Source organism: Barbus barbus (genome assembly GCF_936440315.1).
Source record: "Barbus barbus genome assembly, chromosome: 28".
Classification (NCBI taxonomy): domain Eukaryota; kingdom Metazoa; phylum Chordata; class Actinopteri; order Cypriniformes; family Cyprinidae; genus Barbus; species Barbus barbus.
The window spans coordinates 14,791,772-14,806,789 of record NC_136756.1 but is presented as its reverse complement, the minus strand read 5'-3'; the positions used below and the strand labels follow the sequence as shown (position 1 = coordinate 14,806,789).

General features: G+C 37.1%; 1 protein-coding gene across 1 annotated transcript; it reads left to right on the top strand.

The window, feature by feature from the left end:
* Positions 1-2,960: 2,960 nt before the first annotated feature.
* Positions 2,961-14,710, top strand: LOC306848153 (synapsin-2-like; the record flags this gene model as incomplete). Its single annotated transcript, XM_079382525.1, has 13 exons — positions 2,961-3,751; positions 4,906-4,963; positions 5,707-5,798; positions 6,147-6,303; positions 7,202-7,291; positions 8,445-8,507; positions 8,662-8,804; positions 8,931-9,005; positions 9,845-9,947; positions 10,041-10,172; positions 11,161-11,233; positions 12,290-12,890; positions 14,569-14,710. Exons 1-13 carry the CDS (start codon positions 3,426-3,428, stop codon positions 14,708-14,710), a joined length of 2,055 nt encoding a protein of 684 aa, XP_079238651.1. The 5' UTR covers positions 2,961-3,425.
* Between the last annotated feature and the right edge of the window lie 308 nt (positions 14,711-15,018).

The window sequence follows — 15,018 nt, the reverse complement described above, 5'->3', positions numbered from 1 at the left end:
AAAACATGGTTACAAAAGATTTCTATTTCAAATAAATTTAGTTATTTTAAACTTTCTGTTCATCAAAGAATCCTGAAAAAATTCCTGAAAGAATTCCACAAAAACATTCAGCAGCACAGCTGTTTTCAATATTGATAATAAGAAATGTTTCTTGAGCATATTCGAATAATTTTAGAGGGATCCTGAAACTGAACACTAGAGTAATTACTAATTAATAAGAAAACAAATGAAATATTAAAATTAAAAAAGTTATTTTAAAAACAGTTATAAGCCGTTATAAATAAACAGTTTAAATTGTAATTATATGTCAAACTTTACAGTATTTTGATTAAATAAATGTAGCATAAGCATAATAGAATTCTTTCAAAAACATGAAGAAAAAAAACTTTTGAATGGTGGTATATGTGAGACAGACAGACACACACACACAAACACATATACATTTTTTAATAAAAAAAAAAATCAGTTTTTTATGGAAAAAACATTTTATATAAAGCAATGTTGCTTACTGTCAAATTAAGCCTGAAAAAAACAACAACAATAAAAATAAATAAAAGCTATACTTCAGTGTGAGAACCTTACACTGATGTATAGTATGTTTCGATACATTAAAAGGAAATTGAGGTCTATCATATTTCCAAACAGAAAATAAGTATAGTGTGCTTTCCCCTCTATTAATTCTTTTTTAGTTTTCATTAGGTCATTAATGAATAAAAAAAAAAAAACTGTATTTCTTTCCCTCATTGCAGAGAGGGAAGGGAGGGGGAAAGTCCTAGGAATTATAGACTGCAGTAACGCTCTGGTGTAAAATAGCTCTCCTAAAGTCACATCTCAGATTGCATTGTGTGCCTGAAGGTGTCTGCTGCTGCCCACGCCTCCATTTTGTGCTAACGTGGGTGTAACTGATTCACCACTAAAGTATGTGAGCAATGCTTTGTTTATTGATTGGGTCTTTCTGTCTATGTGATGTCAAATTTCATTATCAAACAGAAATAGCTATAACAGTTACGCTTAAAAACATGGACATGTGACAAAAGCAATGAATATGAAATGGTTGAAAATTAAAATGTATATATCTCTTAGAGTCATACAAGCAAAGGCTGTGAATGTGTTGTTAATGTATTGTGTTGCATTGGGTGGAGCCTGTAAACATTATGTTCCTTCATTTGAATGTCAGTCCATTTCCTGATAAATTATTTCACAGGGGAGATGGGAGCTACTTGTCACACAGATTTATTTCAGTACCATTCGAGTCAAATGGCCAGTTATTTAAACAAATAAATGTTTTCTCTAGAAGTTTTTTTCCTTATTGATTTCAAATACTACAGTATAATTTTTTTTAGAAATTCTCTTTCATTATGTTTCATAATAGCTCTAAATACAATAAAACACACTGACATACAAGAGTGAAGTATATATATGAAAAATAAAATTTGATTTGAAGGCTTGAACTGTGTGCTCAGGACAAGGATATTTTTCATAAATGTCATTTCATTACAAGTTGCTACTTTTTTGTATATTCAGGTGTTTCTGTTTTGTTAAATGTTTAGTCCATAACTGAAACTGAAACAGAAGTAGCAACAGACCTTTTCTAATGTATTATGACGTAGCCTGTGTAGCAGATAATTAAAAAAGTCAAATGTATGGCTGAGACTAGTTAGTTCAGTCCGCCAGATTGAATGGAGGCAGATCTGAATGCCAGACTGCAGATAATTGTAAGAAAGGGGCGGGGTTTAAGCAGACTAAATGATTGGAGAAATCCAGTATATGTCACCAGAGAGGTCTGTCATTTCACCAGGAAGATTCAGTTTATGTTTTGACATTTATGCTACGACATGACATTCTAAGCTTTTTTAGTAAGATCTATAGAAAACAGGTCCCATCGCAACCACTTGTCAGAGAAAGTGTTAAAAGAACTTTATTGCTGCCCTTTTATTAAATTTTAATATCTGAATGTTAGTGAGGAACACAAAAGTAAAAAACTTTTAGATATAAATCTGCATATGTAATAGCCATCAGTTATGATCATCTTTAGGTATCTCCTTAAAGCTTCATATTTAACAAAGCACATACAAAAGACCTGAACTGGAAGTGACATGACCCCTATTGACTTTCAATTTATTTTCACTGGAGCAAAAAGTGTGATGACCAGTGACAGTCCTCCTATTAACAGCAACATCAAGAACATATAGATACTCTGTCCAGGGTGCTGAAAACACAGACAGGAAGGAGTATTTCCACAGTCACTGTCCAGAGTACTGAAAACCCATCTGGCTTTTCATAGATGATGTATTTCAATAAATTATATTCTATTCCCAAGTGTTCCTTAAAATAAATTTCAAGGTGCAAAAAGTGCCCATTAATTATTAAATAACCATTAATTTCTAACACTGCTAAACTAAACTAAACTAAATTAGTTTGCATAAGTTATTATTTCTAATATAATAAACTCCTATAATTAATTGTCATTTATCTGAGACTTTTCTTTAAAGCACCTTACAGCATCCCTATAATGTACAAAGATAGTCCCGAAGGAACAACCTGGGTTTAGGTGCTCAAGGGCACCATGGTGACAGTTCAAGGATCGGCACCTGCACAGTCTGCACCTACAACCATTTAGTTGCAAGCTCTATAATTACAAGGCAGCACCACCCACTCTCAGAGATGTTCAATCGATGTCTCTCGCTTCCTTAAAATGAACACAAGCACATGTCAAATTCGTCTCTCCTCTCCATTCATCATTTTACGCAGCTAAACAACACATCCCGGACCTGTCCCGTGCGTAAAGAACGTGCGCAACGGGAAAAACTGATGATGGGTCAGAAAAAATGACGAGGGAAAACACTGGGCGGATTACTAGGATTGGATGGCACGAGTGATGCAATCCCCGCATCCTCCGAAGCCCCAACTGGATCGCGGAGAATCTGGCCGGAGATTTTGCCTCACCGAGTTTCATTAATGACAATTACTACCTTTACCGAGCGAGCACACTTTTAACAAGTGCCTCTTCGTTACGATTGTTTTTCTCCACGCCCGTGGAATAGGACCTAAACATCTTCAACATCAATGGAAGAAGCACGAAATCTTAATGCAAATTGTTGAACGAGTGATGTAAGTCAATCATTCACGCTAATTACGAGCATTTATCAATGCTTATTTAATAGCGATTTTATTAAAGCGTTGATTTGGTTTCTTTCATTTGTTGCAGTGCAGCTTTGCGAAGCACGCACGACCTTTGCTTCGAGGTGCACCCTGGAGAATTGCGTATCAACTCAGATTTTCGCGTCTCGTTTTAAACTGAAACGCTCGGTTGCATCATAGATATCAGATACTTGATCGGCTTTCCTTTCGTCTTGGATTTTTTTTTCTCCCGTGCAGAACCTACAGGGAAATAATTTACCGTCGAATCCCTTTTCATCTCCACTATGAATTACCTGCGACGTCGACTATCGGACAGTAATTTCATGTCCAACTTGCCCAATGGCTACATGAGCGATTTACAGCGGCCCGAACCGCCGCAGCCGCAGCAGCAGCAGCAGCAGAGCCCAGCCCCGGTGCTCTCGCCGGGCTCTCAAGAGAGGCGTCAACCCCCCAGCCAGTCTACCGGCGCCGGCTTCTTTTCCTCCCTTTCCAACGCCGTCAAACAGACCACCGCCGCCGCCGCCGCTACCTTTAACGAGGCCACTGAGAGAGGAATCGGCTCGAGCAACGCCAAGATCCTCCTGGTCATTGATGACCAGCAGACAGACTGGTAAGACGCATGATCCGATGGATTTTGAAGGTATGACTTGGACTTTATGAACCGATTATTCAAGAGCTTGTTTCACGTTTCAGGCTCGCACCTGAGGTGTAGCTCGTGCTAATACAGGCCAAAAGGAGTCACTATCCAAATGTCGTGACTCATTAGTCTATGGGCCTTTCTGGCACGCGCGCCCGTGTAGTTGTGGGTGTGCCCGCGCGTGTGTTTGTGCGCATTTCACTATTCAGTCTGGGCCAGTTAATGGAGAAGACCCTACGGCAAAGTGTATTACATTAGCTTTTCAGTTCAGATTAAAAGGTCCTGCGTTGATGGATTTAAGAGTAGACCGACTGTGAGTGCATGGGGGAAAAAATAGTGTTGTTCACACTATAAGTCTTTTAAGATGACAAGGTAATTGAGGCACTTTCGGAATTTTCACAGGTTAAACTCAGAACTTATAGGAACAGTTTTCAGGATGGCTCAGATGTCCTATTGTATACTCAAGGAATTATATGTTTTTTGAGAAATATAATTCAAAAGCCAGCCTTTCCTCTATAATGAGGTTAATGGACTGCAGTGTAGAGTACTTATATGGGTTCCTCAGAGGACTGTCCTTTTTGCAAGGATGTCTGGAGGTTCTCCAGTGGTTTCCTCTGGTATGGTGATCTGAGGAAACCCACATGTCAAGTATCTTTACAATTTTAAAATGTGTGATGTTGCTCTCTCACTGTTTCCCATGAGTGCTTGTGACACATTTACTGGAGTATTAAAACCAAAACAACACCAACAAAGTTAATTTAATATGCATTTTATAAACCTTTTAGTGGAGGCAACATTCCATCCATCTAATTATTTTATTTAGTTACTGAAAACATGACATTGCATTCTGATATGAAAAGTGTCAGTGTAAAAACAATGGATTTACAGTTAAGTATAATAGTAGCATATAAATATTTAAATTGTATTATTAAGTTTGCTGCACAAATTCACAAAACAAAACAGTGTCCCTTACACAAACAATTCATGCTTGATGAATACTTGAAATACATGATTTTCATACCATTTCACTGTTGTGTAATCTAGTTTGGACACAGTATAAGTGTTTGTGTTAACTATGACTCACAAGTGAAAAAAAAATTCTTTCTTTTTCATCTTTATTTCTTCAGGGCAAAGGTGTTCAAAGGCAAGAAAGCTAATGGTGAATTTGATATCAAAGTAGAACAGGTGAGATTTTTTTTTTTATTCTTCCAAACTAACAGAGCAGTAAAGCTCAACAATATGCCCGTGTATTGAATCAGATTTAGACTTACTGGCTAGAGATTATTGTTATCACTCTGAGTTGCAATTGCAATATTGAGCCTGTCATTTCTTCAGTGTTATTTGTTTGTGTTTGTGAAAAGGGATGGGGCAATATATCAAAGCAGCCCATAGTAATGAAATGCAAGATCTAATCTATTATAGACAGGGATAAAAGAACATTAATCTGTTGTGTCAATGAATAATATCCTTTAAAATAATTAGTCATGGACGAGACAGATTTGGTAGCAGCTTTATAATAAGCCAAAAGTAATTTCGACCAGAAGAAACATTTTGTTTTTGAATAACTGCTTAAGTTTTTGTTTGGATAGCATTTTATATGTAATACTATTAATTAGTACACAATCTAGGGATTAATGTAAGACTTTGGCAACATTCTGGAATACCAGACACAAGGCTTTAATGCTCCTTTTGACAATTCCACTTTTGTGTTTTGAACTTTTTAATGACGTCATTCAAAAACCCTGTCTTAAAAGGAAATATGGATGGTATGCTTTAAAAGGCTGTTTTTATTGTGTTAACCTAACCACACTGGCAACCCATCACAGGCCTCAGGTGCTGTTTTAGTATAAATGCTTTGACAATGCCACTTTACTGAACACATGCATTGATCCTTTCATTCCATATGGTGATTTTCATTGATTTTCAAGGCTGACTTCTCTGAGGTTAATCTGGTGGCTCATGCAACGGGAAGCTACAGCGTCGACATTGAGGCCATCCGCAATGGCAACAAAATCACAAAGTAGGTTTCTGTTTTAGAAATCTTCAAAAAAAAATTTGTTTTTTTTGTTTTGTTTTTTGGGCACAGAGAAAACATGTAATTCAGTGGGTTTATTTTGTTTATTAATTCAGCTAACAATTCAGAAGTATATACTTCTGTGGATCTATACTGTATAAATAAAGGGAAAGGGAAAGGGAAGTGGTGTGAGGCCAAGTATGGTGACTCATACTCGGAATTTGTGCTCTGCATTTAACCCATCTAAGTGTACACACAGTAGTAAACATACACCCGGAGCAGTGGATAGATTTACTTCGATTAATCACAGTATAATTACTTATAATGATTACTAACATTTCTGTGCTCATTTAGGTGTTTCAAGCCAGATTTTGTCCTGGTGCGACAGCATGCTTTTAGTATGGCAAAGAATGGCGACCACAGAAACATTGTGATTGGACTTCAGTATGCTGGTCTGCCCAGTGTCAATACCCTTCACTCGGTCTACAACTTCTGTGACAAACCATGGGTGGTGAGCACTGCATACATCAATCCATACCAATCAGCTAATTAGGGATGCTCTTATTGTATCCAATTGTATTTAATAATGTATTTTAAATATGTTTACATTCATAAAAAAAAAATACACATTTTGTAGTGTTTTCAAAATCATGGAAATGAATCAAATTGGTAACACTTTACTTAAAGCATTATAAAAGGTATTCATTATATTGTAATTAAATATTTCATAAATAATTGTAACTAAAGTTAAAATGCATTATAATATTTGAAGGTTTGTTTGTCTTTTGCTTTAATGCATTATACTTTCTAAAAGGGTAACAATGAATAGCTAAGTATTATGATGTATTATAACTGTGGTTGCAATTATTCATGAGATCATGCAATTGTAAATACATCATAAGGTGCATTACAAGGCATAATTAATGCATTAAAGCTAATTTTTTATAATGTTTTATAATATATATAAAGGATTTAAGTGTTACCATAAAATCTTATAAAATGTCTGTATTTCTATATTCAATTTACAAGCTCTAGTCTAAAAAAGGTTTAAAGCTTTATGCTGCTCTTGTATAGTGAGAAATATAAAATTTTTAGTCAATTCCTTTCAACGAATTAGGTCAAGCTGCTTCACAAATCAGACTAAATAAATTATTTTTTAAACATCAAAATGATTTTTAACAATCAATCAAAATGTTTTTGAACAATTGAAAAGATCATGAAAAAAAGATTGGTCGAAAGTGTAGGAACCCTGTTTCTATGTTTCCAGTTAGAAAGAGAAGAGCATTATCAAAAGGGCTTTCATACAATTTTACCATTAAATGTCTGTAACTACTGCTGCATAAAAGATGTCTCTATGTTTATGTATACATGTATGTCTGTGTGTGTGTGGGTCGCCACGCATCTATCAGTTCGCTCAGTTGTCCAGATTGTACAAGCAGTTGGGTCCAGAGGAGTTCCCACTGATCGACCAGGTTTATTACCCCAACTACAAGGAGATGGTGAGTGTTTAACCATCTGTCCCTGTCCCTCTCCTGGCCCTCCTCCCCAGTAAACCCTGAGCTATAGGGCTCTAGACGGTCCCACTGGACCCCGCACAAAGCTCCCATCTGTGGCAGGGACAGCGGTGCCTGGATGCAGTAAACACTAAAACATAAAAGACTCATGCATATTCAGTGCCCCAGTTCAGCACTGCTCCACTCAACTTAGCATAGTTATGGCCCTGTCTAGATTGGAAATTGCATAAACTCCAGACTAGTATACCTGTGTGGTACTTTACAGTTCTTATAGACATGGTTCAGGTTTTAATAGGAGAGTGGATGCTTGCTGCAGTGCCACCACCTCCTCCTATTCGTCCACTGCAGGCATCTTCACACATAATGATCCCAGACACACTCTTTGCCAGAACGTTTTCCTCTCTCACTGGCCTTTTTCTAAGATAAAGCACAGCAGACTCAGGCATAATTCTGTGGGCTTATTTTGTCCCGGAGCAGAAAGATTTTGCTCTCGCATTTCAATTACTGCAGCAGTATAAAGAAGATGCCTATCCAGCACCACTGAGACTGCAAATACAACATGTTCTTCTATTAATAAATATTTTCTATTAAATAATTCATTCAGATAAGAAAAATATAATGCCAATATTGTGTATTAACATCTGCAATAAAAACATGCTTGAGTAATGGCATGTATAGAATTCTGTATTTATATGTATACACACACACATGCTAGCGTTCAGATGTTTGGGTTTGGTTTGAAGGAATTCATTTATTTGATTAAAAATACAGTACAAATAGTAAAATTTAATACAATTTAAAATAACCATTTTCTATTAACCTATAATAGAACCTACCTTCTATAATATATTTTAAAATGTAATTTATTCTTGTGAGGCAAAGCTAAATTTTCAGCAGCCATTGTTCTAGTCTTTAGTGTCACATGATCCTTCAGAAATCAATCTAATATGCTGAAAAACATTTCTTAATATTATGAAAACAGTTGTGTGGCTTAATAGTTTTGTGAAAACTGTGAAACTTTCAGGATTCTTTGATGAATAGAACATTCAAAAGAACAGCATTTATTTGAAACAGAAATGTGACGTTATGTTATATTATTTTCTTTAAAAAAATCTTAATATATCTCTTTTGTCATTAGATCACCACACCTGGCTTTCCTGTGGTAGTGAAGATGGGTCATGCTCACTCTGGCATGGGAAAGGTATGAACATTCCTGTCAATTGCTATTTTTAAAATATATGATAAAATGTCATTCATTAAACTAAGTAAAAAGTCCAAACTAGCCTATATATTTTATTGTATGAATTATTTTTGTGATTACACCTGTATAAGAGCAATTCAAATTCTCTGTACAGGTCAAAGTGGACAATCAATATGATTTCCAAGACATCGCTAGTGTTGTAGCTTTGACAAAGACGTATGCCACATCTGAGCCTTTTATTGATGCCAAGTATGACATCCGAATCCAGAAGATTGGTGACAATTACAAGGCCTACATGTAAGAGACTAAAACCATAGCATTGTTTTCATGTCAATATAACATGATGGAATCTATTCCTTTAACAATATCACTGGAACTGATTGTAAAACACTGTGTCACACCTGCTGTTGCATTATTGGACAGGAGGACATCTATATCAGGCAACTGGAAGACCAACACAGGATCAGCCATGTTAGAGCAGGTGGCCATGTCTGACAGGTACACACATCTTACAGGATGTTCCTTCTTCCACGACACAAGGCATATTATACAGTTCCAATAACATGGCAGCAGATAACCTTAATAGATGTTTGCTCATCTAAAAATGACATTTTTGCATAATTTAACCTGTTATGTATTATGCATATCATATGCTAATAGCTCTTTTCCAAAACCTTGTAAGCTGCCTTAGTAGACAGCACTATAGGACATTACATGCCACTCTTATTTATAAAATATTTAAGGCAAATTCTTAGACAACATCGCTTTTTTTTTCGAGATGTTGGATGAAGCGAGAGAAATGTTGAATATAATAATAATATACTTATTAATTAATTAGTAATTCATTCAGTGCTGAAAATTGCATTGTATTTACTGACATAAATTGTATGTTGAGGTTTCTGGTACATTTCACATGATTTGCTGCCTATGTAAAGCATCATGTCAAATTAGCCATTAATGATGTTCAATATTAGTTAGGATGTAGATTTATTTTTAAAAAAGCTTCTTGTTTGCTCCTTGCTACATAGCTTGGCCAAAACATTTGTGATTTTAAATATGACTATTTTATTATTTAATATGACTTAATTAAATACATTTAATGAATTAAGCCATATCACAATTTTGGTTTTATTTTAAAAAGCCATTTACAGATAATATATATATATATATATATATATATATATATCCTACACTGAACAACTATCACATATTTTTCTTGGAAATTATTTATTTTGAAACAAAACAGAGTTTAGTTTGCTAGAGGATTTTCAATCAAAGCAGTCGATGATATTAAGCACATTAATGCACATGGTCATCATTTGCGATTTTCCCTGCAGGTATCGTATGTGGGTGGACGTATGCTCTGAGGTTTTCGGAGGTCTTGATATATGCGCTGTAGAGGCATTGCATGGTAAAGATGGTCGAGATTACATCATAGAGGTAACAACATCTGCAAAAACAATCAGTTTTTAAAATAGCTCTATGAAATATCCTTAATGCCCTGGGCAAACACTCTGTGTGTGTGTCTATTAGGTCGTGGGCTGCTCAATGCCTCTCATAGGAGACCAGCAGGATGAGGACCGGGCTCTAATAGCTGATGTTGTTGTGGCTAAAATGAACCAGACTGTGCCAAGCACTTCAGCTCCCACTCCAGTCTGTTCTCAGGTTAATACACTCGCTTCAAAACATCCTCACATACAGTATTCTCAACCTAGGTTCGATTTAAAACATGCATGTAGTGATATTTCTGCAAAATGATATTGCGTTGCTTCTTGTACGCTTTGTTTCAGATTGAAATGTGAGTGGATCTAAAAGCATGTCCAGTATTATCTGCAACAGATGAACGTGTATCAGACAACGTTTTGTTACAATGTTGTTGTACGTAATGCAGCATTTAAGAAATGAAGTGTCAGATAACAAAATAACTAAACAAACGTGAGATAAATAATGCATTTGCTGAAAGAACCATGCAATTTTAGCTTGCTTCTACAAGTCTCTGAGCTCTTTTATTGTAACTCGTGTGTCACGGGAGCAAGTACAATGCTGCACCAGGTGAGCTGCTGAGCAAGTTTACTATATAAGAAAAGCCATGCATATGGAGCTAGTAAAATGGTGAAGTTTCCTCCCACCAGTCAGTATTTATTGTCATTTTGTTCAGCAGAAATATGCAGCATGAGTTTGAGATCCTTTTTGATTGCAGTGCAGAGACTGCTATTCTCCATTATTCCCAAAGCTGTGGTTGTAATGATTCATAGCCACACAGATGGGAGAGAATGAGAATGAAAAATGCCTTTAATGCATAAGCTAAAGACTCAGACATCATCTCTCATCACCTCTGCATCAAATTGCTTGGTTTAATTCCCTCCACATTTGTGCTAAACTGATTGCCTGATGATTAATGACTGCACTTTTGTCGGCATCACCCATTTATTTATGTTTCTATAGTGAAGCTTAGCGCTTTTTGAGGCTACAGCTGTTTGGAAGCTATTTTTTTTTATGAAAGTGACAAAAAAATGTGACCCAGAAAAGTGACTAGTGTTTCTAAAAATACTAAAACTTGCACTGAAATTTGTATGTGCCAACATAACATTCTGTTTCTGTGTGGTTCGGTTTCTGATATACTCTGCCCTCCTATGTTTGTTGTGTATTTTAGGGCCCAGCTGTTTCACCTCAACCCATCTCTCAGTCTAGTGTCCCTCAGGCACAACAGCGCCCTCCTCCACAGGGTAAGGGATTACACTGCAATAATAAGCCAACCTTTTAGGCATAGTTCAGTAATGCAAATTCATCATTAACTCACCTTCACATTTTGTATGAATTTCTTGCTTGTGTTGAACACGTAATGAGATATTCTGAAGAATGCTTAAGCTGTGATTGATTGCAAATCTGAGTGGGAAACATTTTTAGTGAATAACATGTTAAGTTTTGGTCTGTTTATCACACAAGCCTTGAACAATATCTTGTAATATATCTTCTGGGTGGCGTAAAGTACTTTTTAAAATGATTTAGGGCCTGTTCCACCGACATCAAAGAAGGAATGGCATTCCGGAATTTTTAGATTTTGACTGAAGATTACGAATTTGCACAGGTTAATTACTCATCACAAGACTAGTGTGCTCTAACAAAGTAAATATTTTTTTGTTCATTACATGCAGACTTTAGTCAATCCTATTTTTGTATTTCATGCCAACACCAAAAGATTTCAGACTTCAAAAGAATTCAGCTGCTCAGTATCTCTTTTCACTGCCGATTCCTGATTCTTCCTCTGTTATTCATGGTTGCGAAGCAAATGCTATGTTTGTGAGTGCCACAAAGTCATAGTTATACAGCAACATCTCTAGGCATGACCAATAGCTCAAATCTTACTGTTTGGACAATTTTCTTTGCGGTGCGATAGAAAAGAGAGTCAAATAATTCTCATGACGGCACACAAGTGTTTGTGTTGCTCTGAATCGATGTGTTAACAGTTTTTGATTCAAATTAAAATATTTTCTCACACCAAATTTTCGTGACAAGCTTCCTTCTTGATTTGAATGGGCCTTTATGGTAAAAATCACAAATTACTTTTACTGTATGCAAAAAAGAGACTTTAGACATTCAGAAAACAGAAAAAGGAAGTCATACAGGTTTGGAATGACATGAGCGCGAGTAAATTAGGACAGATATTTCTAAAAACCAACAGAGCTCTGGATAACTGTATAAAAGGGTTAATAGTTTGTGTTTAATAGTTTGTTCTTATTTTACAGCTTGATTACACAGTAAAAAATTAGCTCTGTTTTTAGGAGGTCCACAACAAGCAGCTGCTAGCACTCCTGCTGCCCGTCAAGGAGCCCCACCACAACAGCGTCCCTCTCCCCAGGGCCAGCCCCCTGCCCAAACCCAGTCTGTGACCAGTCCTAATGCCCAGAACCCTCCTGCCCAACAAACCCGGCCCAATCAACCCCCACAGCGACAAGCCAGTCAAGGGGCCGCAGGTCCGCAGAGGCCCCCCACCACACAGGGTCCCGCCCAGCGTGGCCCGGGTGGCTCTCCTCAGTCACCGAGGCCCCAGCAAGGTGGTCCGCAACAGCAGCCACAGAGGCCTCAAACTGGCGGCCAGGGTCCCAAACCAGCTGGCCAGCCTCAGCAGAGGCCTCAACAGCCAAGACAAGGCCAGCCAACCAGGCAGCCCACCCAGGGTGGGTCACAGCCGACCCAGGACGCCCCTCAACCAGCCCCGCAACAGCAGGGCAGTCCCCGCCCTCCTACCACTCAGCAACCACGGCCTACTGCACAGGGCCAGGGGGGTCCAGGAGGTGCACGACCTCCCCTGCAGCAGAAACCCACACCTCCACAGAAACCAAGTCCTGATCACCCGGCTCTGAGTGGATCGCCGCAGCTTAAGTAAGATGCTTTTTGTCCTCTGTCATATCTGTACGTTCAACTGACTGGATGTGAAGGTTTTTATGATTCATAAGCATCTGGACATGTTTTTCCATTTATTGATGATGTTTCATCACCCACGCAAATGACTACATTAGATAGATGGTGGCCATTCTCCTCTGCTACACTGTAAAATTCTAAAATCGCATGATAAATTGATGGTACTGATTGACAGTGACAGTGTGAATTAGGGTAAACCTATTGGGGTAAATGTTTTTGAACCAATTTGATTTTGAATCACAAGCTCTGAATTTAATTCTCTTCTATACTCAAATAATGTGGGTATAATTTGTGTGGGTCTATTTTCTTACACTGCTGTTCAAAAGAATGGGGTCAGTTTTTAACAAGGATTTTGTAATGCTTCTTTTTTTGGGAAAATGTATTTTAAAATGTTAATTTTGAAAATGAACAGCCCAAATGAACAGCTATGAAGTTAAATGTGTTCGTTAGAACACATTGACAACTGCAGGATGGGAAGCGCTGTACGAGTAGATTTCAGCGTGGTTTTGGGATAGTCCAAATGAAGAGTGTGATTAATCAGAAAACCTATGCTTTACTCAGTGATGTCAAGGTAATGCTATTTTTTAAATAAGAGACTGGATGGCGACCAGCTAATTACTGGTCTGATTGGTCATTTCTTGACTTGCCAGCCAATTACAATGCCATTATACCCCGTGTTGCTCTTACTAATTCACACAGCCATCACAATATCTTCCTATTTCAAAAATAGGAATTGTGCAAGCTCAAAAAATTGGATAAAGCCTAATGGAAAATTGCCTGAAATCATATATATTTAACTGTATTTAGCTAAAGAACCCCCTATAATCTAAACACTATAATCTAATAATTTTTTAGTATCTATTCCATATTTTGGCCATGGGTGTATTGGCTACTATCAAGTATGCAACCGATGAGCATGAAATGAATGGATAAACACGTCAATGACTTTAAATATTCAATGGTGATGACAATAATGAAATTTGACGATAATGGTGATAATGATAAATGTGGCTTATACATATAGGCAGACGTCTAATTAAAACAAAGGAGATACAGAAGTATGCACACTATATGATCTGGTATTTTGCATGCTAAAGATGGCTTCCTTCAGTCTTATACCCAAACCATTCATGCATTTGATTGTGGAAATTGCATTTTTCTGAATGGAAATGTGCATTTGATCTATTTTCACTGTCAAGCCATTGTCAGTAAGTATGAATGTGATCATCTTATTCCCACTATTCCTCAATAAAGTCCTAAGGTAACTAATTCAATATAAACTGATTCTTTAAAAAAAACAAAACAAGAAAACATACCATTTATTTATGTTCCAGAGATGTGCCTTTGCACTTGGTTCTTTATTTAGGAATAGTGGCCCAGAATATACAATGACGCAGAGTGCATGTCTCTACATCCAGAGATGCCATTTCTCATAAGTCCAAAGGCTGATGTAAACATTGCACTTGAGTCATGATTGCTTAAATGAATGACACAAAAGAAAGCATTTGAATTTCATTCTCTCTTTCTCTCACAACTTTTTTTTTAATCTTCCATACCTTTATAAAGCCATCTCCATGGGTTTGCTGCATGACTTTAATAGCCTCTTCCTCTCCTTTATTGCCACTTCTTCTCTTTGTAGCAAATCCCAGTCTCTTACCAATACATTCAACATTCCAGAAACGCCGGCCGCCCAGCGCCAAAGTCCTAGTCAGGATGAAGCCAAGGCTGAGACCATCCGCAACCTTCGGAAATCCTTTGCAAGCCTCTTCTCCGTGGAATAAACACACACACACACACACACACACAAAAACATACACAGACAGAGAGGTTATGGAGTCTTTCTAAAAAAAAAAAAAAACATGCAAACACAGACACTCGCCAGAAAGGACCAATTATATCAAACATTGCAGTGCACATTAGATCTGTGCACGTCAATTTGCAATGCGACATTAATAAAACACTGCCTGCACTGGTGAAGACTGCAATATGAAGTGAGAAATCACAGCATTACTGCAGTTAAATCTTTTAACACAACTGAATTCTTAAGACACATTCCCAGTTTTTTGAGTCCAACTGATGGAGGGAGGTG